Source organism: Eptesicus fuscus, chromosome 3 (assembly GCF_027574615.1).
Source record: "Eptesicus fuscus isolate TK198812 chromosome 3, DD_ASM_mEF_20220401, whole genome shotgun sequence".
NCBI classification, from domain to species: domain Eukaryota; kingdom Metazoa; phylum Chordata; class Mammalia; order Chiroptera; family Vespertilionidae; genus Eptesicus; species Eptesicus fuscus.
Window position 1 is genome coordinate 63,833,420 of NC_072475.1, and position 26,196 is coordinate 63,859,615.

The following is a 26,196-nucleotide window of genomic DNA, read 5'->3' on the forward strand; positions in this document are numbered from 1 at the left end:
ATGGAAATCTAGTATAATGAGCTTAGTCAGACATCCAGTAAATGTTTACTGAATGAGTATGTGGAAACTCAAAGGTACACTCTGCCCTCTTAACATTTCTCCAAATTTCACCAATGATGTTAGTTAAACATCAGGAAGTATATTCAAATATCAGTTTCCTTTGGAATCATCTTTTTACCAACGTTTTATAAGCTGTGTTTAAAAAAGAAGGAAATTTTACACTTTGTGACAGCTTGGATGGACCTGGAGATCATTACGCTGAGTGAAATAAGCCAATCAGAGAAAGACAAATACTATATGATTTCACTCATATGTAGAATCTAATGAGCAAAATAAACTAAAAAACAAAATAGAAACAGACTCATACATAGAGAACAGACTGACAGCTGTCAGAGGGGAGAAGAGTTGCAGGGCTGGGTGAAAAAGGTGAAGAGATTAAGCAAAGAAAAACACCTCATAGACACAGACAACAGTATAGTGGCTATCAGAGGGAAAAGGGTGTGAGAGGAGGGAGAAGAGAGTGTAGGAGGTAAAAATAATGATGGAAGGAGACTTGACTTTGGTTGTTGAACACACACTACAATATACAGAGAACTGTACACCTGAAACCTATATAATTTTATTAACCAATGTCAACCCAATAAATTCAATAAAAAATAAAAAAATTAAATAAATGAGGAGAGGGAGGTAGCATTTGTAAGTGTTTATAATACATTATAACAACCAGCCACTGCTCCTCTTGCCCTGCTCACACAACTTGTTCTGCTTTACTATAATCGTATTAAAAAGATGAAGTCTTGCCCTGGCCAGTTTGCTCAGTGGATAGAGCGTTGGCTTGGGGACTAAAAGGTCCCGGGTTCAATCCAGCCAAGGACACATATGCCTGGGTTGTGGGCTCAATCCCCCCCAGTAGGGGGCATGCAGGAGGCAGCCAATCAATGATTCTCTCTCACCATTGATGTTTCTATCTATCTCTCTCCCTTCCTCTCTGAAATCAATAAAAAATATATATTTAAAAAAATAAAAAGATGAAGTCTCCAACATTAAATTACATCAACAGGTCTGGCTAGCAAAACTTGTGGTACTGAGAAATATCTAGTATCAACTTTGTCACTCCATCCAAGCTTGCCTACTATGAAAATGCCCCATTATTTAAACTGACCCCTCTCCCCTTCAAAACACAGTGTTTGGAATTAGGCCAGGAGATCAGGATGGCTCAGATAATTAATGGCTGAATAGATTATTGTAATGAAACAGATTCTGAGTACCAATATAAAAAAAAAATCCCAGCGATGGTAATTATCTCCTACCAGCATTTTATTGCTTCCTTTACTCAGTGGCTAACAGGTATTTGTTGCAGGGCACTGAGAAGCTAGAGCAGTCAACAAGAGAGACCTAACAGTTCCTCCTGTTTACAGTAGCTCACAAGCTAGATTCTGCAATCTCTCCTTTTTTACTTCCCTTGATACTGCTCATGGTTGGTCTGTGGCATTGCACGTAGCCATTTGATATATAAAATCTATTTTCTAAATGGCAGGAGGTCCTGGAGTTTACAGAAGCTAAATTATTGACCTGAAATCTCTTCAACTAAATAAGCTTAGTAAAATTTTGTACAACGGGCAGGACTTCTGGTTTCTTATATTTTACTTACAGGATAGCTACTAATTTCTTCCAGATACCAGCCCTAGGGACAGTGGTCCTCTCATTACAGGTTCTATGTGTAATCCCTCAATTTTAGTTCTCACAGTGCAATAAAAACAGATCCACTTATGGGTCTGTCTCATCCTAGTGCCCCATACACTGAGGATAATATCTAGTACAGAGTAAATGTCTAATACATTAATTTTATTTGGATTCTTCCTACCCTGGACTCTTTCCTATTCCTGGAGAAATTCTTCTCAAAACCTACCCCAGGAAGTCTTCCCCTCACCCAATGGCCAGATAATATTCCCACCTCCTGCCTTCCCATAGCTATCTCTCCCAGTAGGTGCACATTGTCACTCTTTATGACTTCTTTTCCTCTGCTTGTGTCCCTTTGAACTCAGCTCTGCTGCCACCCTGGTGTCCAGGGATAACCAATCCAACACAGTTGCTGGCAGGTATGAGACACTGACATTTCTGAAGCTCCCCTTACTTTTTTTTTTTTGAGAAGCAAGCTTTGCTTTTGTTGTTGCAATATATATATTGCATATATATATACACACACAATCCTTATCTCCTTTCAGAGAGGAAGGGAGAGGGAGGGGGAGAGAAAGATAGAAACATCTGATAAGAGAGAATCATTGATTGGCTGCCTCCTGCATGTCCAACACTAGGAATCAAGCCTGTAACCTGGGCATGTGCCCTGACTGGGAATCATTCTGTGACCTCCTGGTTCACAAGTCAATGCTCAACTCCTTACATTTGAGAGCCCACTATTTTAGAAGAAGCAGAGGTTACTACTATGGAATGCACAGTTGGAACTGGAGATATCTGTCTCCCGATAATATACATGCATTTTAACTGGACTTTTCAGTGCATTGATTAAAAAATCACCTGATGAGGAAATTTTAGGAAAATAATCCCTCAATATAGAACCAACTGGCTACCTTCTCTAGCTTCACTTCCCCATGCCAACTTTTAGTTTATTCTTATATTTGGTACAGTGTCAGTAAAAACACATTTTAGTGCTTATGATCTATTATGGGATCTTCAAAGGAAATATTCTGTAAGAATCCAGAGTTACTGTAATTTTTGCCCATAACTTTGCAATGTGAACATCAACCTAAGTTTATGAGTACCTTGAGAGTTCCAAGATTATCCTAAAGACTTTGTATGAATCACTCTAATCATCACAGTGACAGTGACCAGCTAAGGGGAAGGCATAGTGGGCTGGAGCCTGCCCCAGTGAGGAGGAGTATTTACATTATCATTGACATTGTTCAGTATTGCTGATAGATGATGATTTAAAAAAACAAAAAAAAAAAACACAGACAACTTTTAGTCACTTTCATTATTGTTTCTAAATTCTCTACAGATAATGTCTGTCTTATTGCCTGCATTCTTTGCCCCCACCCCATTGGCCCACCTCTACACACTAATCCTGGGTGATAATCAAATCATCCCCATTGCAGGAGGACAAAACCAAAGCTCAGAATATGTAAGCATTTTCTGCCACAAAATCAAAGAATTTGTGAGTGGTAGAGATAAATAAATGTAATCACTTCAGGCATTAAACATACTCTGCTATACATCCTAAATAATAAAAGAGTAATATGCAAATTAACCATCACTCTGCTACACCCACGACCCACACCCACCAGCCAATCAGGAGCAAATATGCAAATAAACCCAACCAAGATGGCTATGGCCACAGAGAGCAGGAGGGAGGCTTGGGTTTCCCCGGCAATTGAGGAAGACAAGCTTTCCGTCTGCCTGTGCCAGCCTAGGCCTCCACTCAAGGCTACAAAGTTTCAATGATAGAAGATACATAAATCGAAACAGAAATGGTGGCAGACATGGAGCTGGAAAGAGCAGGAGGCTAGGGTTGCCCCCTGCGATGGAGGAAGCCAAGCTTTCCACAAGCCCTGGCCACGCCAGGCCTTCACTTAAGGCTACAAAGTTTCAATTATAGAAGATACATAAATCCCAACAAAAATGGCTGCCGCCATGGAGCAAGCAGAAGGCTTGGCTCTGCTCCAGGCTACAAAGTTTCAATTGTAGAAGATTAATAAACCCCAGATACTAGGGGCTCCACTTGGGTCGCCAGGGGGCGTGGCTGGCCTGCAAACCACCACAGGCCCCTCGCCCAGGCTGCTCCATGCCCCAAGGGAACCCCTACTATGATCCGGGACATCCTTCAGGGCAAACCAGCCGGCCCCCACCTGTGCACCAGGCCTCTATCCTATCTAATAAAAAAGTAATATGCAGATTGACCATCACTCCAACACACAATATGGCTGTCCCCATGTGGTCAAAGATCCTGCCCCATGTGGACACAATATGGCTGCCACAAGATGGCCAGCAGGGGAGGGCAGTTGGGAGGGACCAGGCCTGCAAGGGAGGGCAGTTGTGGGTCATCAGGCCAGCAGGGAGGGCAGTTGGGAGGGACCAGGCCTGCAAGGGAGGGCAGTTGGGGGCAATCAAGCCTTCAGGGGAGGGAAGTTAAGGGTGACCAAGCCAGCAGAGGAGGGAAGTTGGGGGAGACCAGGCCTGCAGGGGAGGGCAGTTAGGGGTGACCAGGCCTGCAGGGGAGGGCATTTAGGGGCAAACAGGCTGGCAGAGGAGCAGTTAGGCATCAATCAGGCTGGCAGGGGAGTGGTTAGGGGGTGATCAGGCTGTCAGGCAGAAGCGGTAAGGGGCAATCAGGCAGGCAGGCAGGCGAGCAGTTGGGAGCCAGCAGTCCTGGATTGTGAGAGGGATGTCTGACTTCCCATTTAAACGGGCAGTCAGACATTCCTCGAGGGGTCCCAGATTAGAGAGGATACAGGCTGGGCTGAGGGACACCCCCCCATGCACGAATTTTGTGCACTGGGCTTCTAGTCCTATATAATAAAGAGGTAATATGCAAATTTACCATCACTCCAACACACAAGATGGCCACCCACATGTGGACACAAGATGGCCGCCACAAGATGGCCTGCAGGGGAAGGCAGTTAGGGGTGACTGGGTAGGCAGAGGAGGGCAGTTTGGGGCAACCAGGCCTGCCGGGGAGGACAGTTTGAGGGGAACCAGGCCTGAAGGGGAGGGCAGTGGGGGCGACCAGGCCAAAAGGGGACAACAGTTAGGGGCGACCAGGCCAGCAGGAAAGGGCAGTTAGGGGCAACCAGGCCTGCAAAGGAGGGCAGGTGGGGGGAACAAGGCCTGCAAGGGAGGGCAGTTAGGGGGAAACAAGGCCTGCAGGGGAGAACAATTAGGGGTGACCAGGCCAGCAGGGGAGGGCAGTTAGGGGTGACCAGGCCAGCAGGGGAGGGCAGTTAGGGGCAATCAGGCTGGCAGGGGAGCAGTGAGGTGTCGATCAGCCTAGTAGGACAGTGGTTAGGGGGTGATCAGGCTGGCAGGCAAAAGTGGTTAGGGGCAATCAGGCAGGCAGGCAGGCGAGTGGTTGGGAGCCAGCAGTCTTGGATTGTGAGAGGGATGTCTGACTGCCCGTTTAGGCCTGATCCCAAAGGGCAGTCGGACATCCCTCGAGGGGTCCCAGATTGGAAAGGGTGCAGGCTGGGCTGAGGGACACACACACACCCGTGCATGAATTTCGTGCACTGGGCCTCTAGTATATTTATATATTTTAGATTTTCACATCAAACCTGAAAGATAGGTAGGCAGGTATCATTATCTACATTAATAGGTCACAGGCTCCAGAATGTCAGCATGTCACCTCCAGGAGGTGACAACCTAAGTGGTACAGGCAGAAATTGAGCCCACGTCTCCTGATTCCTAATGTGAGTTTATATCCATGATGTCACTGCATTTTGTACCATTTTTTGTTTTCTGTAATAGCAGAATAATGTTACATTTACCCTTTAAGCTACCAGCATGCTCCTCTAAATGGTATTTTTCATTAGCAGGAATTCATTTTCTCTAAAGGAATTCATTCAAATAGAAGCACAGAGAGGTTCAGATCATGGGCTTCAGAAAGATGGAATAAAATCTAGACTCACTCAAATGCTGGCTATGTGAATTTGGACAAGTTACTACCCTCTGTATGTCTGTCTTCTCATTTATAAAATGGGTTAATAATCCTTACCTCCTAATGGCTACTACCTAGATGAAAGAATATAAAACCTAGCAGAGTACTGACATATGATAAATACTTATAAATTGAATTCCTCATTAAGAATTTCATTACATAAACTATTATTCCTAATATTAGAAAGAGTAAATGAATGCTATTCTGTTTACTAGGCCACTGTCATTGTTATCCTGTTCATTCTAATTGAAAGAGTCTTGTATTGGTGATATAAGAAGAAAGCCCTTATTAATATTTTCAGAACCCAGAATTTTGAAGTAATAAAAACTGGAAGAGTCCTTTGACAATTGTAAGCTATTCCAAAGTCATATAACAAATAACAATGGACCTCCATGCAACATTTTCATTAAGTCACATTTTTATTATAACCATATTTTGAGCAAGGACATCTATTATTTTAACTACAATAGGCATGCCACAATATGATTTGTAACAATTTTTCTTAGCCTCACCTATATAGAATTCATCACAAATGAATTTTGAAATGTTCACTCCAATAAACCATGAACAAATAGACCTGCAGCATTGTGTCATTTGAGAAATATTGGAAACAATGAGCTCTTCATACATTTGTCTTTACCTAGGAATTTACCCTAGTATGAGAAACTTCCTAGATTTTCAATGAGAGAAGCAAGTGTTTGGCCTTTGTCATTGACTGGTGTCATCCTGTCCCAAGATTAATACGACTAATACTATTCAACACCAACTTACTGCCACCTTTCCCGTGCTGGCATTTCTGAGGAGTTAATAAATAGCTTACTACCTAACTATTTTGGTTCTGAACACATTGAGAGATAAGTAAAGAAGTAGTAGGGGAGGCCCATTGGCTCCATTTTTTAGAGATCAAGGTTATTAGAGATAGTAGCTTGTGTGGCTAACTTACCTCCCAAAGTATGGTAGCACTGGACTAGGGCAGGCTTGCCCACATGAGAGTGGGAAGGAGAGAGCCCCAGTAAGACTTCAGTGTTGAGAAGCAGAAGAGAACCTCTGATTCCCACCAGAAGCTTGGTCCCAAAAGCAAGAGGGGGAAGAGCTGAGCCAAATAAATCTACTTTGTTCCTCCCCAAATTTTCATCCAGAAAAGCCATTTCTTCCCCCCAGGTCCCGGAGCAAGGAGGTGCACTAAATAAGCCCATGTCACATGGAAGGAAACACCCAAAGCAAAGAAGAATTCTCCCATGAAACTCAGACCTGAGACCTGTATTCCTGGTGTTCTAGTGGAGGGACCGGAAGGCATCCACCATGGCATTATTATGTTGAGGTGCTACAGCTATGAGTGCCAAATGTGAAAGTGATGAATGTGTAGTCTGGCCCAGGTTTAGGGCTGTTTGAGCAAAGTGGTAATTATCATTAAGGATTTGTCAGTTATAACCATGTGGCTCCAGGAACTCACAAACTGGTTAAAACTCATTTCACAATTTGAGCAACTGAACAAGGCAATAGAATGATGAGCAAGATTATTTCTGCAGCCAACATGCTACAGACTGTGAAGTTATTGGCAACTTAAGAAGCTAATACAGTTGACCCTTGAACAATGTAGGGGTTAGGGATGCCAGCCCTTGCACAATCAAAAATCCATCTATAACTTTTGACTCCTCCAAAACTTAACTACTAATAGCCTACTGTTGACCAGAAGTCTTACTGATAATATAGTCAACATATATTTTGTATGTTGCATGTATTATATAATGTACTAGAGGCCCGGTGCACAAAATTTGTGCAGGGGGCGGGGGCGGGGTGGCGGTTCCTCAGCCCGGCCTGCACCCTCTCCAATCTGGGACCACTCAGGGGATGTCCAACTGCCAGTTTAGGGGCATTAACTCCAGCCATTAGGAAAATCACACAGAATGTCCTTGACATACAAACAGTGTGGTTTTATGAGTTGTTTTAATAATAATGGCCATTCCTTTAAATAATATCTGCTTACATACAATACAGCTGGCACTATGTGAATTCAGAATGTTAATATCACAAAATCATAGAAGGTTGTAGTGGATATAACCTTAAATTGTCTAGTCCAAACTTTTATAAATATCGGAATTCCCTTTTCAATGATTTTGAATGCTTTTTGTCCTAAGAAGCTTAACCAACTTTTGAGGCAACCCATTTTCTGCAAAAGGACTGGGGGACTCTGGCAGGGCTGAAAGGATTCAGGGACTCTGCCGGCAGGCAAGTGGTGTGCCTGCTGCCCTCCAGGACTGGGGGACTCTGGTGGGGCTGAGGGGACTGGGCGCCGCCATCTTGTGGCTATGGGTGCCACCATCTTTGTGATGGTGTGATGGTCAATTTGCATATTCCCTCTTTATTAGATAGGATTCTTAAAATAAAGGAAGCTAAAGAAAAGAAAATGTTAAACAATTTCTAGTATTTATTTAAAACACACACACACACATATAAGTGGAACCACACTGTTGAAACTTGTGTTTCTCAAGAGTCAACTAACTGTACAGTGAAGAGGTGAGGACAGGAAACTAATATTCATTCAGTGTATTTTTGCTGATCATTTATTTCTCTTCTTAAGTAGCTTATCTCACTTGCCTGTTACCTGTGTTAACTTTGACACACCTCCTTCTTCCCCTCACCCTTCACATCTAATCTTAGCAATTCTGAAGCTTCCTACTTCTCAATCTCAAATCTGTCCATTTCCTTCCAGCCCCATTATCACAAACCAAGTTCAGGCATTCTCTGGAATCCTTTAGTAATCTCCATTGCCTTTGGTTCCAATATTTCATAGATGAGAAAATTGAAGCATTGTGAGTCTAGAGAAGGTACTAAGCTCTCTAATTAGGAAGTGAAATGAGGAACAGAGCCTAGATTTGAGCTCAGGTTTATCAAACTTTAAATACAAGTTTTTCAACTCTATTGTCCTGTCCCTACAAATACCTCCTGTCCCAACACCACCCCCCCCCCCGTTACCACATTATTCTTTGAACTAATGTGCTCCAATGATCTATGTAATAAATCATAGAATGAAAACATCTCAAATGGAACCTGTTGGTGCTCATTTTAAACTACCCCTTGTTTTAAACAATAAGAAAGAAATGGCTCAAACTGGAGCAGAATCTTGCCCAGGCCACAGTTCTGGTTGAGAGAAGAATCAAAATCAGTCCTCGTGTTTCCCATTTCTCACTACTAATCCTGACTCCTAACTCATGGAATGGATAAATGAGCTATAATTTTGAAATTTAGCAATTTAAGGGTTAAATGAGTTTTGGGTATGAAAATACATTTGGGTCATAATGATACAAACTGCCCATTTGTAAAGAATGAGCAGTTTTACTAGATCTGGGATATTTTTTACTAGCTGGAAGGGTGCTATAGATCATTAAAGTTTGGTTCCCTCATTACATTGGTAATAAAACCAAGACTCAGAAAGATAAAGTGTGTGATGGAAAGTCCACAGAAGCAAGTTGAAATTAAATTCCAGAACTCCTAGTTTCCAACCCAGGGTGCTTTCCACTCATCATGTTGCCTTTTTGTGCCTATACAAAAATGAGCAGATAATTCTAAAGCAACAAAAGCAGCAACCAGCACCCACTCTGAGACATCCATTTGCACACAGGCTGTGCAAATGATGTGTTTATCCAAATGTGCTCTAACTTCTCATCTCTGACAATGATTTAAGATATCCAAGCTTATATTAAAATGAAATGGAGAGAAAACTGCAGATTCACTGGATGCTTTTATATATATATATCTTTTCTAACTAAGATCAGAGTCTTCTCCAGGCATAAAACTGGAAAAAAAATAGTATGTGAATATGAAGAAAAAGCACAGAAATAAATGAGCTGAACCAGGCACTGAAGAGATTTAAGTGAATTTCTTGTACTAGAGATCACTTTACTATTTTCCTTAAATAAGCTTTTTCCTCTGCAAAGTCTAAACAGATAGTTTGGCTCTCTTTGTTCCATGCACATGCTGTCAGGTTGCCATTTTTGGGCAAATAGGTTTTGGACAAAAAAATCACATTTTCCTTAAAGGTCTAGAACCTCCACAAACACAGAATCATTAAGCCAGTAGCTCACATCTGCCATCCTAACTCTGCCATGTGGACTTGTAAACCCTCTGTAGGATTGTTTGAAAGAATCACTCATAGAGAATGGACTGGTGGTTGCCAGAGGGGAGGGGGTTGGGGAACTGGGTGAAAAGGGTGAGAGGATTGAAAAGTACAGATTGGTAGTTACAAAATAGTCATGGGGATGTAAAATATAGCATAAAAATATAGTCAATAATATTGAATAACTATGTATGGTGCCAGGTGGGTACTAGAAATATCAGGGGGGAACATTTTGTAAAGTATATGATTGTCTAACCACTATGCTGTAAACCTGAAACTAATAAAAAATAATGATTTTTTTAAGTAGTACTTCCCTGGCCAGGTAGCTCAGGTGGTTAGAGTGTCAAACCAATAAGCCAAGGGTTCGGGTTCTATCCTTGGTCAGGACACATGCAAGAATCAATCAATGAATGCATAAATAAATGGAACAACAAAATGACTCTTCTCTCTCTCTCAAATCACTAAATTTAAAATGTTTTTAACTGGTAATGGATAAAGGAAAATAAATAAATATATGTTTATTTTTTTTAAAAAGAACCATGGCAAATCAGAATGTCAGATGTGTTTTGTTACAGTTGTATAGGCCAGTTCTAAGCAGACAGAATCCAAGGCACAGCTGCCAGAGAGAGGAGAAGATTGACACCAGGATAGATGTCAAATTGTACCTTCCCACATCAAAGAAAAATTTACCTGGGTCATAGCAATAAGGGAACATAGAAGAGAAAGAGGGTTAAGTAATAATCTAATATTTAACTGTTTGTTTTTCTGAATTCCTGAAAAAATATTAGGCTAAGCTTGGGTTGGGAGAACTTTAGCCCTGTATTATTTTCATCAGACTTCTTACTATCATCGCAAACTGTAACAATCATAGTGATGATGATGATGGAAATGAAAAATGCTCAAAGTATACATAAAAACCCAAATTCTTTAGTATCACCACTTAGTTTATGAAAAGAAAAATACTAGGGCAATGTTACTATCTATGGTTGAAGTAATTGATGGTGTATTGGAGGAAGGAAAAAAGAATCTTAGATTCTATTTCCATGAAACCCTGTTAAGTGTCCCATTTAAGTAAACCACATCTGTGGCTTCATTAGTCATCTCTTACTTTCGTTTAGTTTTCTAGTGATCAGTCCCATTCAGCTGATCACATAATTCTTGTAAATGGAGCTCTAAGACTATTTCTTTCCTGCACCTTCCCAATCAGATTCTCCTTTCTAATTCCTTCTTGCATGGAAATTCTGGAGTGCCCTCCGATCATCATGTAAACTGTGTACCTGTCCTTCCCACAGATCCTCCCACTATCACGGAATCCAAGAGCAACGAAGCCACCACAGGGCGACAAGCTTCACTCAAATGTGAGGCCTCCGCGGTGCCTGCCCCTGACTTTGAGTGGTACCGGGATGACACCAGGTATGTATGTGCCAAACCTGCTGTGCCCTGACTGCTCTGCTAGGTGGTCCTAGGGGCACCAGAAGCCCTAATGACAAAAACGTACCCAACTGTAATTCCTCAGCCTCTACTCTCAGACTCTTTCCTTCCCAAATCTCTTTATCAAGTGCTTTCAGGACTGTAATTCTTTTTTTAAATATATTTTATTGATTATTTTACAGAGAGGAAGGGAGAGGGATAGAGAGCTAGAAACATCGATGAGAGAGAAACATCGATCAGCTGCCTCCTGCACACCTCCCTACTGGGGATGTGCCCGCAACCAAGGTACATGTTCTTGACTGGAATTGAACCTGGGACCCTTCAGTCCACAAGCTGACGCTCTATCCACTGAGCCAAACCAGTTAAGTCAGGACTGTAATTCTTAAGCTGAAGCTGCAAAATCACTCGGGTTACATGCAGAGAGTGAGTCCAGTGGGTAGTTTCCACCTGCATGTCTTTCTTGCTTATAGCAGAAACCAAAGCCCAATGAAACTCATTCATCCTGAGTCTTCTCTGTGGATGGAAATTGATTCAGATGATATGGAATTGCACAATTAAAATGAGGACTTGACAGGGAACAAGAACTTTAACCACTTCCTTTCTCTTCTTTGCCTCCAATATAGTGATGAAAAAGAAATTACTAAGCTAAATCTTCATCAGTGTTTCTTTTTACTCTTCTGTTTTTGAACTCTTAGGATAAACAGTGCCAATGGCCTTGAGATTAAGAGCACGGAGGGCCAGTCCTCGCTGACAGTGACCAATGTCACTGAGGATCACTATGGCAACTATACCTGCGTGGCTGCCAACAAGCTGGGGGTCACCAATGCCAGCCTAGTCCTTTTCAGTAAGTATGCCAACACAGGCCAAATCTGGGAGCATCTGGTTGGTTGAATTATCCCATGGGAAACTTAAAAATCATGTCTTTATCTATAAAGGTACATGTATTTAAAAAATCAGACTGTAGTCACTGAAACAAAAATACAAGTTCTCAATACCTCTGCATAAGACAAGTTTACAAGTGAAACAACTTCTCTCTCTATTCCCTGGCTCACTTTGGATAGCTGCCTTGTTTTTGTTTGCTTGTTTGTTTGTTGTTTATTCGGAGAACAAATATCTTTTTGGTGATGGTATCTTTAAAGAGTGGAGGTGCTGCAACACCCTAGAAAACAGATGACAGTATAAAAATGGCAGTGATTAAAGTGATTAAGTGATTAATATAAAGTGAGGATGAATTAGGTGCTGGAAGAAGAGGGGCTGGAAAAAGAAAGTGTATTATTAACAACACAAGGAAAAGTGGAATTAATGATTAAAACAACGTCAAATCTAAAGGAGGAAGAATGGTTGTTGACAGATTTCCATATGACAGCAGGAAACATTGCTTATCTGATATCTTTTTAGAAGACAGATGGACTGGTAGGAGACAGGGGCATTTCTGAAAACCAAAGAGGAGCCTAAAGGCAGACTAAGGAGGGATCAGTCACGATACATTAGTGATGCTAGTAGGAGCGCGCACCTTGGGGCCTTGCTCTGTAGCAACATATTACAGTCAGGTATCTGACCCCTGCCCTGCTGGCTGGTGGCTCTGAGCATAGAAGAAAATGCTCCCTGAAAAACAGAAGTATAAAGAGATTATGGAAGATGATAACATTTGGAATAAGAATATGTTTATCGGAATAAGTAAAACAAACAAAAATGTTAGCACATGCTGGGACAGAAAGTTTATTTGGACTAAAGGAGAAAGTCCAAATAATTAACTATTATTATTTTGGAATAACAAGCCACTAGAAGGTTTTTTCTACACAGGTTCAACTGGAAAACCTAGAGATACTGTGGCCAGGAGAGATGTCTCCATCTTACTTTATAGAGTTTAGAGGAGACTTCAAGGGGGGAAAAAAAGGAGTTTTAGGAGAAAATTGAATTTAATTCAATTTAAGTGAGAGTTCTCTTTAAATGAAGTATTAAAGTCATTTCAAAATGGCTCAAAATCCAACTCATAAGAAAAAAACACCACAAACTATTCTGATTCATAACCTGCATTGATTTCAGTCTGTAAGAGTTGGAGGGATATAGATATGTAAAAGCTGCATCAATATGAAGTTTAGAATTCATACCCCTGTTTACTTGTCTCCAAAGACCAAACATCGCTGTTCTTCACTTCAAATATAGACATCAATATCTCAAGCCACTTGAGAAGACATTTGTTAAGAAATGTAGTTACTTGTTTCATTTCTGACTTTAGGAATGCCATAAATAGGAGGGAAAACAGCCTCAATGATGAATTATTGGGTGACCTGGTTAAATAGAATAACATATATTTAACAGATTTTATAGGGTTTGGAAAAGAGAAAATTGGACAATTGGATTAGAGAAAGTGAGCAACTATAAATTTGCATTGAAGTATCTTTTCTTCCTATCCCACCCAGAAGTGTACTAATGACATATTTCAATTAATAAATGTAATGATAGCTATAGACAAGAGAGGAAGGGGAAGGAGGAAGGAAAGATGGCATACTTGAGGAGGATGGAGAGAGCATGAACTGGATCAAAGATAATGGAGATACTGCTAATTGGCTGGTCTGATGAAAGATCATCTCAAGCCCCATAATAACATTGCCTTATTCACAAAAATCCACTTAATGAACTTTTAAATTAAGCAAAATTAGAAAATAGCCAGTGAAATGTCAAGAATGCTACATAATTTCTATTTGTAAACTGGGAATCAAAGAATTGGACAAGTGTGTCATAATCATATTGCCCTTGATGATTTCACGGCAGTCCCCCTCAATTACCTTTGTGAGAAGCACACAGTGCTGTGATAAACGATGTTCTACCTTCCAGGGGGCCCGTACTGCCTGATAGAATAGCCCACACAGGCACTAGCTCTGAATTTAGCAGTACGTAGAGGCAGCAGGGGCATCAGCATTGGGTTTTGCATTGATTTCCCACCTTATGGGAAAGTTAGGAGGTGGAATACAGAATAGTAAAATAAAAAAAGTTCATTAGGCTTTAAGGTGAAAAGAAGCTATTTAGTTTGCCAAAAATCAGTGATTTCTTGAACCCAAAGCCTAAGTATGAACATTTTAAAGGAGAAGTTCTACTTCTTATGTAACAGGAATGGTACTTCTACCATGTCCACCCCACCACCACCACCATTCAGGTTTCTGAGGTGTCTTGTTACAGTCTCCATAGCTGAATCCTTAGAAATGCAGCTCTATGGTAGCGTATTTCATAAAGGGAGAGAGAGAGAGAGAGAGAGAGAGAGAGAGAGAGAGAGAGAGAGAGAGAGAGAGAGGAGAGGAAGGGAGGGAAGGGGAGGTAGGAAAGAGGAAGGGAAGAAAAGGGAAAAAGAAAAAGTGCGTCTGTGAACAGACTGCCCATCACTTAGATTCAAAGTAGGTAGAGGGGTTTAATGGGAAGAAGGAAGAAACTGTTGGTGGTCCTTTTCCACAGAACAGGGTCAGGAGGGGAGAGATGCTTGGGAGGGGCAGCTGTGGCTGGGGCTAGCCGCCCTGACAGAGAGCACCATGTGGGCAGCAGGGTGCTCTGCTGACCCAGCAGTCCAGAGCAGATGAGGCAGCTGGTACGCTGTTGCCAGCCAGAGGCAGCAGCAGGTAGAAACCAGAGCCAGAGCCCCTGTAGAGTTCACAATTATCCATCTTCATTGGTGCATCAGCACATTTTCAGTGTCCGCCCCAGTGACCTGTACTGACTTTTTACACAGTGTCAATTTGCGGTCACCGATCCACCATATACATACATATACTTTCTCACTCTGTATTCAAATATTGCTCTCAAGAGGGGTCAAAATAGTGGAATTATAGGGCAAGAATATATTGCATTCATTAGAACTTATTCCTAAGCCCATGAAGGTATTTCTTTCTCATGTGTCTTGTTCTCCACACATTCTAGCTTTCTATTTGTCAAGGAGTCATACTTCAGTCTATAGATCCAAGTAATGCCTTTATATAGTTTTCTTCATCCAAGGCAAAGCATTCCATTATATAATTTTCCTGAACACATTAATCCATTGGTACAATGTGTATGGGAAAGGATTCAGCTCCCCAGTCTTTGTCAGATGGGAAATGTACATCACCTGGGTGAAGACCTGGACTTCTGACAATGCCATGAGTAGTTCCATTGTCATCATGTGCAGTGTGATAGGTTCCATGTTTCCGCAGTGATGACTGTGATGCGCCCACAAAGGAACTCAATCTTGTTTCATTGGTTATATTAACTTACTTTTAAAGAAACAGATAGGCAGGAAGAATACTTATTTTAATGTCATCACTGATTATCAAGTGAGTGCTTACAAGGTACTCTGCACATGTGCAAAACACTTAACATGCATGATTTCACTTGATCATCAGCATAACCTTATTAGGTACTCATATTTCTTCACTATACAAAGAGGTTAATTAACAAAATACAACCAAGTAAGGCTGTTGGGATTTAAATTCATGAAATCTGTTTCCAGAGTCGAGGCTTTAGACCAGAGGTGGGGAAACCTTTTTCTTTGCCACAGGCCATTTGGATATTTACAACATCATCTGAGGGCCATACAAAATTATCAACTTAAAAATTAGCCTGCTATACTTACTCAAACATTTAATTAACTCACCCCTAATGCTTTGGCAGGGCCAGACCAAATGATTTCACGGGCCGGATGTTCCCCACCCCTGCTCTAGAGCAACACATTATCTACATGTGTGTCTGCGAGGAAATGTTAGGAGATGTATCTTGTGTTGTTTAGAGGTGAGGAGACTTCTTATTTCTTTCTCCATTTTTCACTTAACAAGGTCTTTCCACTACCAGTATATTCCTTCCCACCCAGAAGCACTGCTTCTGTGACATTCCATTCCCATTAATTCCCACCAGCCTGGATCCATAGGTTAGACCACTGGCTTTTCTTGATTCCAAACTGATATTTCATAAGCCTCATGGTCAGCATTTGACCCTTGAGGGGAATAGTCCCACATAGTAAAGGACAATCACTCATCAATATGTGGATTAGTGAGGTACTTTACTACAAAATTTAAGGCTATTGAGTACCTAAGAATAAAAGTACAAAGAAATCCACACTGGGTCATACCACATCTGTGTGTAGGCAGTTTTTAAGTTTTCTTTTTAATGTTAAAAGATTATTAACTTGGAAACCTACACTTGATTAAATCTCAAGTACTACCTAAGCAACCCAGCCCTGGAGAAAACCTTCAAATTGAAGGCCTCCCCAGCTTCTTCAGAAACCATTTTAAGTTATAATCAGAGGGGCACATAGTTTAAATATACACCATTTGTGTATAAGTGGCAAAGCCTCTTAGCCAACTACCCTAAATGCCTCTTAATAAAACAGTTTGAGCAGCTATTTGAACACTACTCACATGTAATTTGAAAGACTGGTTGTAAACTACTGAATATGGCTCTGTGGATACAATAGAAAATACATGGAAAACTAGTTTTAGTTTCAAAAATAGGCATCAAATATGCCAACTTCCAGAAAGACCATTGAACATCTGCAATTCCCATTGGAAATTAAAGGAAAATCATATCGGAGTTAATAAATTACTTCTCTCTATATATACGCAACCCTCAACCCCAGCTTTTGTCATTTAGATGCTTTTAATTCAGAGGGTTTTCTTGTGAAGTAAGAGTGCCCATGTAACTGTTTCTCATGGTGTCCCAGCAGAATCAGCCAATAATACCCCACACCTTCATTTAGAAGACAAGAAACTGAAGCTCAGAGTTCAGGGAGTTACTAAGAGTTACACAATATTATACTGGGGTCAAACTTAGAGTCCTGTTCCTAAAGCCTCCCAATCAGTTGCTAAGCAAGGTTGACCTCCTCAAGTACAGGCACACCTCGGAGATATTGTGTGTTCCCTTCCAGTCACTGTAATAAAGCAAGTATTGCAATAAAGCGAGATGTAATCTTTTGATGGTGGAGGATCTTGCCTTCAATTTGTGAAAAACACACCATCTGAGGAATGCAACAAAGTGAGGTGAAATAAAATGAACTATGCCTGTATGAGCAGCCAAAAAGACAAAGCACATAGCACCAAGGGTCCTGCCCTCCCCTATTTTTGAATATCACAAATTGGAGGATTTTTTTTTTCATTGTATAAGTGGCATTTACTTCACTTTACAGGAGTCCACAAACCCTGGAATAAACTATAAAATACAGCAGAATGATGGTGGAAGCATCTAAGGCATGATAAGTCCATAGGATGAAATTAAGAGAATGAGAATAACTAATGGGCCTCATAGGACTAAGATGATGATAAGAGGGTGGAGCTAAGATGACGGTAAATAAGCTGGGAGACAGTTGAAAAGGCTATGAAAGGAGGGTGGGTGAGATGGTTGAACAATTCAAATGGTCTTGTGGAGATGAGGGCAGAGTGCAGCTACCCAGCTGTGAACAGTGTGATGAGAAAATATTAAGCTGAGTTATTTAAACAGTCTGAATAATAACAGTAATAATAAAAATAAAATACAGTAGAGAGAATATAATATGGGACAGTGGTCTCCAACTGCTGCATAAACTGCTGAGAGCAGTTTAGCTATTTATTTTCAAAGCTGGAAACGTAACACCAAATAACCAGTGGAGGTTTAAACCATTTTTCTACTTGACACTTGTGTAACTAAGACACAATTGTTCACTGCACTGTTATTGACCTGCTCCATCTTAATGCACGTAGAAAACTTTGGCATTTAGGCTACAACTTTTAGCCAAGCTAGAAAAAAAGCCCACTCTGCAAGGAGACCAGGTTTTCTGCATCCAGATGTACTGAGTGCCCAAATTCCAGGCAAAATCTACTCTTTCTAATCTCATGGTACCAAGTGGCAGGAAGATCAAATTTGAATATTTGTACACACGTATTGTTTTCTCTCTATGGTTTTGATTTTTGTTGATTTTCATTTATCATTGGTCTTTATTTAACCATGCTAATAGGAGGATTGTAGAAAAGTGTGTGTTGATTATGTTATACTGCAGGGTTTGGGGTAGCAAAGAATTCCTCCTATCCTATCCCTAATGCACCATTCTGCCTCCTTGAAAGATCCTCAGAGGAGGATTTAGAGTTAAACCTGGGGTTTTGATGAGATAATTAGAGGATACCTTCAAGCCTGCACTCTGTAGCATGTACAATTTGTGTTCAGTAGCTTAGGGATGGGACTCTGAGGGAAAACATAAGCTAAGATGCAAGTGTTAAAAAGAAAAGCACTTCTTATTACTCAACAGGATGTATCATCAAAAAATATTTGATTGATTGATCAAATTTCCAGTGAGATTGTATTACCACAAGAGGATGGGATTAAGGAAAAGACTAAAAATAAAGTATATCATGCTAAAAAAACGTATTACCTTGGCATAACTATTGCACTGATATCAGTAATCTGGAAATAAAAACCTGAGGGAGAAGTTGAATTAGTATTTCCCAAAATAAATTTTCCAGATGCTTGGTGAAAGCTGATATGAACTATAGCGCTCAGAGAGAGGAAAGGCATCCTTAGCCACCATAGTTCCATCTGTTATGAGTTCAAAAAACCAGAACCAGGATCAAAATGTATACCCTGAACTTGATCACTACTGATTTAAACACCCTCAACCCTAATCCTCCAAAAAAATCTATAATTTTGGTAGTGGGTTTTTCCAGTGAAGGGTAGGGTCCTGTGTGTAGGGTTATCAGAATGGGATATTGTGTCCTGCTCTTGCTAACTTTTTTGAAAAGGCTTTGGATTTTAAGTGTTACTAGTAGCTCTCTGATATTTTGGTGTTGGTAGAAAAATTATATCTCCCAAACACTTTATGGGAGATATAATTCTACAGGCATGGAAATTCATCTGTTTTATAATTGTCTGAGTATCTAAATATGAATAAAATATGTAGATATATCTATATATAAACTCTCCATGATGATTACTATTTTTTCCCCTTCAGAGCGTGTTTTACCCACAATCCCCTACCCCATTCAAGGTCAGTATGCTTTTATCACTGTAGCTCTGTCACTGGGTCATTCTCCATCATCTATAACATGAAAAAACAGGGGAAACACATTCACAAAAGTAACATACAATTGAAATCATTTTTTTTAAATCTACAAAAGAAAGCCAATAAGTTGCCCCCACACCAGTCAATAAGCATTCCATAGATTTGCCACCTAACTAAACTTTGGGCTGGTCAGTAGTTGGGAAAATGATACTAAATTCACAAAGCAATCTTTTCTTTAATTATTGGAAACTAGAGGCCCGGTGCATGAAATTTGTGCACTGGGCGGTGGGGTTGGGGGGTGTCCCTGAGCCCAGCCTGCACCCTCTCCAATCAGGGATATCCCTCTTACAATCTGGGACTGCTGGCTCCCAACTGCTCTCCTGCCTGCCTGCCCGATTACCCCTAACCACCTCTGCCTGCCAGCCTGATCACCTCCTAACCACTTCCCTGCCAGCCTGATCTACACCTAACTGCTCCCCTGCTGGCCCGATTGCCCCCAACTGTCCTCCCCTGCCAGTTTTGTTGCCCCTAACTCCCCTCCCCTGCAGTCCTGGTTGCCCCCAACTGCCCTCCCCTGCCAGCCCAGTCACCCCTAACTGCCATCCCCTGCTGGCCTGGTCCCCCCCAACTGCCCTCCCCTGCAGGCCTGGTACCCCTGCAACTGCCTTCCCTCTCTTGGAGGTTCGGTCACTCCCAACCACCCTCCCCTGCCAGCCTGGTTGCCCCCAACTGCCCTCCCCTGCTGGCCTGGTCACCACTAACTGCCCTCCCCTGCTGGCCCGGTCACCCACAACTGCCCTTCCCTGCCAGCCATCTTGTGACCTCGTGGGGGTGGCCATCTTGTGACCACATGGGGCAGCCATCTTGTGTGAGGGTGTGATGGTCAATTTGCATATTACCTCTTAATTATATAGGATTATAAACTCACATAATTAGAACACAGCCAATTAAATGCTGTAGCTCATAAAAGTATGAATCCTTTAACTGATCACCCTCATGATAGAGGCATATAAAATCCAAACCTGAAGTATTATAAAAATGAATTATCTACTGCCTAAGGTTGAACTCAAATAGATTACAAGGGCATTGCTTTTTCTTTAAATCTTGGCCTGTTTAGGGGCTTTTCTTTTCAACATAACCATTTTAGAAAGCACAAATGAAAAAAATAAGGTAGTCATTTTGTATTCCTTTTCATAAAAGTCTCTACACACTCAAATTAAATTTTTGCTCCTACATCACATTTAGATGCAAGTTGCAGCCCCAACCTTCTAGCTTAAGGCTGTTTAAAGGTAAATTGGCAAATGAAATTAAAACAATACAAAAAAAATCTGAAATGAAACCAACCTACCATTGAAATTAAATTCCCCAAAAGTGATTTGCAAATAACACTCAAAGACCTGAGAAAAAAATAGAAAGTAGGCCATTCGGGGGCTAATGCGAAAAAATAAATCCAATTAAACAAGATTATCCTATAAACGCTAAGGAAGTGTGCTCAGAATTAAAGGTAGAAAGCTGCTGTTTTATTAGTTTGAAGACAGATCATGTTTCATTAACACTTGTCCAAATTAAAAAATAGGTCAGAATTGGGTGTAGATATTCAGTGTCAATAATGCATTCATAGATATGTGAACTTAATTATATTTGAAATAAGGATTGCAAGGTTTTAAGGATCAATTAAACAGCTTAATAAAAGTTATTCTTACATTTTAAGAAGTGTTCAAACTATTTTTAGAAGAATGCTGTTGAATAAAATCCTTCCCCAAAACATTAATGAAATCCATTTCTTGTGCCAATTACTAAAAATAAGACTGTTAAAATGTGCCTGTTGTTTAGACTTGACATCAAACTTATAGTGTTCATAGAAAATATCGCCTTTTGAATTCCTGACATGCCACAATTATTTTAAGACTTTCATCATTTAGTGTTGCAGATTTTGACACCATTTTATCATGTTGCCATCTTGCAAGTATCTTGACGTGAATCTTGCAAGTATCTTGACGTGACAAACACACATATACACATTTGTCCCAATGGATAGCATTTTCAAAGAGGTCCTGCTCCATCCACGATGAACTTTGCACAGTGTCAATGTGACTCTAGGTGTCCTTTGTGAGAGCAGTTCTGCAACTATGAACTCAAATATTTTATCTGATCATGCTTTATGAGATATGTAACATTGAACAAATAAAGCCAGACACTATTCACAAAGGACAGCTGTTGGATATTGAAAACCAGTCTGGATCAAGGATTGAAATGTGGGATTTTGTTGAATTTGATATATCCCTACAAACTGAATTGTTGATTGGAGAATGACCCTAGTTTGATTTTACATTGTAGATAGACTGTAGATAGCTTCTGTAGATCCATTAGTTTTAGAGAATGTAGTTTATCTTACTAATACTTTGAGCTTCTGCTGGTGGAAATTGAAAAGCTGTTCATGGACACTTGGGATAGTTGGTGTGAGAGGTTGGGAAGGAAAGATAGTGCTCTCTTAAGTATCCTATTCCTTACAAGAACCTGATTTTTCTAGAGATTAAATCCCTTTCCTCCTTGTCTTTCCAATCAAGATGGCAACTCATGTGAAATGTAATTCCCAATGGAAAAGAAAAAAACTATCTTAGAGGATCCTTAACTTTTTTTTTTTTTTTTTAGTGTCATTTAAGTACAGAAATATCTATGGAAAGCATGCCAGTCTCGCTGTGATCATAGTTATGACACTAGACACCTTCATTTAATTAAATATGTCATCATCCATGTGGAATCCTACATTTCAGCCCTAAGTGTTAAAAAAGTCTATAAGCTGTTGGTTGATGCAAATGGCCTGAAGGATTTTGAACCAGTTAATTTGCTTAAGGTGTTTTGAAAGTAGGAGAAAATCCTAAAGGTCCTTTGCTGTCCTCCCATTATAAGGAAGAGAACTTTTCCTCCTACTTCCCAGTAACAGAAATACATGTGTATTTTCAGGGGCTTCACTGTTCCTATCTCCCATTGGAGGGTGTCCCCTCCCACCCCCACTCTGTGAGGCTCATCAGGCTGACTGGAGATAAGCAGCAGTCACAGCAGGGATGCAGTCCTAAACCCATCAAGCTGTGATTAAACAAAAACAAGGCTCAATAAATCAAATGTATGTCCCCTGGGTTTCCTTCATCATATCGCTTGATTTTATGCAGTGATAATGATAATACTGGAATTACACCAAAGGATAATTTGTATTGTCTGTGGCCAATCAGAAATTTTTCAAATGTCCTTTTCTATTCAGCCAAAAACCAAACAAAAAAATCAGTGTGCTTCCCTGCTCCTAATTTACAAGATATATAAATAAATAAATAAATAAATAAATAAATAATAAATAAATAAAAGTGCTAAATCCTTGATCTCTTCCTGATAGGTGTTTTTCTCATTAATTTTAATTTAGGTTTATTTATTCTTAAATGAGTTCTGAATGGCATATATTTGCATAACTACTCCAGAATATATCACTGCAGAAACTCCACTGAATAGTCAAATGAGGAAGGAGTCTACTCCAACCCTCCTGTCAGGGAAGGAACTCCTCTCACTTTGTTGGGCTCAAGTCATTTCCTGAGGCCTCTGAATACTTGCCCATCACGATGAAAGCGCACCTAGAGAGGCCCTCATATTTAGGAAGACTGCAGGTTCAAAACGAGGTGAGCAACTAGCCTCAGACAGTTAAAGGGACATGAAAGAAAAGGACAAGGACAAACACCATTATCTTATTCTTATCACCCACAAGTGAAGGATTCCCTTGAGTGTGGGGCTCTCTGGGCTCAATCAGCCCATCCTTCCCTGTCACTTAAAAAAAAAAAAATTAATGACCCTGGAATATCTCACCTGTCTGTCTCCCATCTGATTATTTATCCCAAGCGAACAGCCTTTCCATTCACTAACCCCGCGTGGTGAGTGGGTTTGGGAAATGTTGAGATTATCTTCCAGGTTCAGGCATTGGCACGGGGTTTGTTCATGGCCACTTGCCATCCAGTTCCTGATTTTCCATTGATAAAACACATTGCACATGGCTGGGCTTGCAAAAATCTGAAGTCTGCCTGGGATGCTTCCTCCTGAGGGAGACCCATGTTGTTATGGGCAGGCCTGGCATTGGAACAGCCAGATTCCATCTACAAAAGGAGGAGGGGATACTCCTGCCCTCACCTGACACTCCTGGGAATGAGTTCTCAAAATCAGACTGCATGGGATGGAAAGAGAGCTAGAAGAAAATCCTAAAAATATTCCATGCTGTGAAGATGACTGTATAATTCCTACAGCTTTATTTATATTCTGCATGATATTATCCTGGGTTATCAAAGAGAAGATGCCTCTTTTCAACTCCTTATTTTAATAGCACATTCACCTTGCCTAATAATGGTAATAATAATAGCTAACATCGAAAGTGGGCTTCTCATGTGGCAATAAAGTTCTAAGCCTTCTTGCATGTATTAACTCAATTAATGCCCACAATCCTAAGAAACTAAAATGCACCTTTTCCCACGTTTCTTAACCATCATAGTACATCGAAATTCTAGTTTACCCAACACAGCAGCCAGGCACATATGTAAATCTGTAGTACATTTTAAATAAATATTATGTATGCAATTATGTTCATTAGATATATATCTGTCTAATGAATTTAAAAATTTTGTCTAATACTTTATGTATTATAATGTCTCTAATACACAACACTCAGTTACCTTAATATCCACACACTTTACAAGTCCATTTCCAAACACACAGAATGTATCACGCAGAGATTTATATGAAAGCATTCATCTTTAAAAAATATGAGCAGAGCTCTCTGGCATAGGCACATCTAATTTCACACACTTATTCGGGCTGATTTACATACAAACCTCTTTTAATCATGAATAATTACTAGCATTGTTCTCTTTAATTCAGTTTTTCCAACTGTGAAATGGGAAAGAAATTATATTTTCCATGCCTACTAGCTCAAAGCAATGTTTTAAATAATATATTAAAGAGAGCTTTCAAGTTCCTAGAAAGCAAGCATATTGGATTTAAAATAACCATATTCAGATATACACATGTCTCATGCTTTTTAAAAGAACTGATATTTAGAGATGTACTTGCAGCATATTGTCTGAATATTAATCAGATATAAGTTCAGTGTGGCTTCATTATACTTTGATATGTTACAGATTCTAGGAATATCTGAAATACCCACAGTGTTAACAGGTTTAAATATAGAAGTGTCCCAAGGCCAAATAAAAAAAAATTATTATTATTCATCAATAGCATAATTCTACACTCAAGCGGACCTGCAAGTTGCACAGTTTCCTGTTGTACGGCACACACACACACACACACACACACACACACACACTCATACAATTTCATTGGATGCCCATCAGGCACATTACCACCTATCAGACTAATTCAAAGTCATCAATTTAAAGAGCTTGCCATTTTTTCTGGTCAAAGATATAAAACATGTTTTAGAAAAGGTTTCAGTTTTTATATATATCACTCCTTTCCCACTAGCTGATGCAAACATGGGCCCTGTTTTCACTAATAGAACTTTGGCAGCCATGTCAACACAAATTTACAGCAAAATCATGGACCCTGATTAATACACATAAAGGTAATTAAGAGTTAAGTTTATTACCCTGATGCTTGGGTGTTTCTCAGCATCTAGAAGAGTTCAGGAATCTGGAGAAGGGCTGCAAGTAAATTAATAAGGAGACTAGACATGAAATATAAATTTGGGAGGCATTTTGGGGAGCCAAAGAAGACCTAGCTTCAGTAACCAAGTTCTCTGAATCTCTGGACCCTTAGCTTTTTATTAACACAAATTGCCCTAAAGCAAAGCAGATATACATATCAAAGGTAAGGTTTGGTATACAGTAGGCATTATCAGGTTGGGGGAACTGCCTTTGGCTGTTCCAGTAGCAGGCAATAATATATACAGATGTTTAGGTTTGGGGAAATACTTTCAGCTATTCCAGCAGGCAATAATATGTATCTTCAGCCCTGCTGAAGCCTCAAGGTCCACCAACCTTTTGATGAACTTCTTGCATTTATGACCTGCTGGAATTAACCCCCAGCACCCTGACTCTTTTACTGGGAGCAAGTCTGACTTCCTCCTGATTTTTGTTATTGGTTGAGAACCAAGTGGGAGAGTCTTGCCAATACTTCACCTGAAATCAGTACTTCACCCGCCAATCCACTGATTTAGACACAACTGTAATAGGCATTTGTCTTTGTTGAATCCATTTCTGTGTCTTCTTCTTCTCACCTCTTTATCCTTCTTTCTGCTTTGTTTCCTGGACAGTTCTTGTTCTCTCCCTGTTAAAATTTACTAGCAAGAATAAATCTGAAATATACTTACACTATTGTTTCAATGTTCAACAATAGCTTGGAAGTGATACCTCTCTAAGAACTTATATTAGCTTCAAGCTAAATGGCTAAAAATCCTACAGCATCAATTTAAAAGTAGGAGAATTTTTATGCTTGGAACTCTTTCCTAATGTCTTTCCCTATTTCCCTAATCTGGGTCTGCCTACACCAGTCAGCCTATCTAGAGATCTCCCTGTTCTATAGATGGCTATGCTATTTAGATTTCTAGCACCAACTGGGATTTGAAAATGAATGTATTTTTGAAAATCCAAGCTCACACTAAATTTTAATTTGATGGAAATATTTCTCTTCTATGAGCTGTATAGGGGGAAAATCTCTCAAAGTAGCAATTACATTTGGGGATTAAGTGTAAGTAATTGACAGTCTTCTTTTTTTAATTAAAAGGAATAATGCTGCCTAAGAAGAGCTCAATGAGATTTGCAGCAGAAAAAATGTTGGCATGCTGCACCGAAGGGTGAGAAGACCAGGATCTTGAATGGACAGAAAAAGCTGGTGCAGGCCCCTCTAGACTTTAGAGTGCAGCCCCATTAGAACTTGCCTTGGTGTTTGCGTCTGTAAGCCATTTAGCAGTAGGGCAACAGTCTATTATGAGGGGCATTGGTGGGTATA

At 40.3% G+C, this 26,196-nt stretch overlaps 1 protein-coding gene across 3 annotated transcripts in view; it reads left to right on the forward strand.

Moving 5' to 3' along the window:
* Positions 1–26,196, forward strand: part of LSAMP (limbic system associated membrane protein) — a 631,931-nt gene that overhangs the window by 588,491 nt on the left and 17,244 nt on the right. For 2 of the 3 annotated variants that reach the window (XM_008146624.3, XM_054713959.1), the window contains exons 5-7: positions 11,078–11,198; positions 11,912–12,060; positions 19,150–19,185. In XM_008146624.3, coding sequence (XP_008144846.1) covers positions 11,078–11,198; positions 11,912–12,060; positions 19,150–19,185 — 306 coding nt within the window. The remainder of the gene's footprint in view (positions 1–11,077; positions 11,199–11,911; positions 12,061–19,149; positions 19,186–26,196) is intronic. The other variant, XM_008146625.3, reaches the window with a different exon arrangement.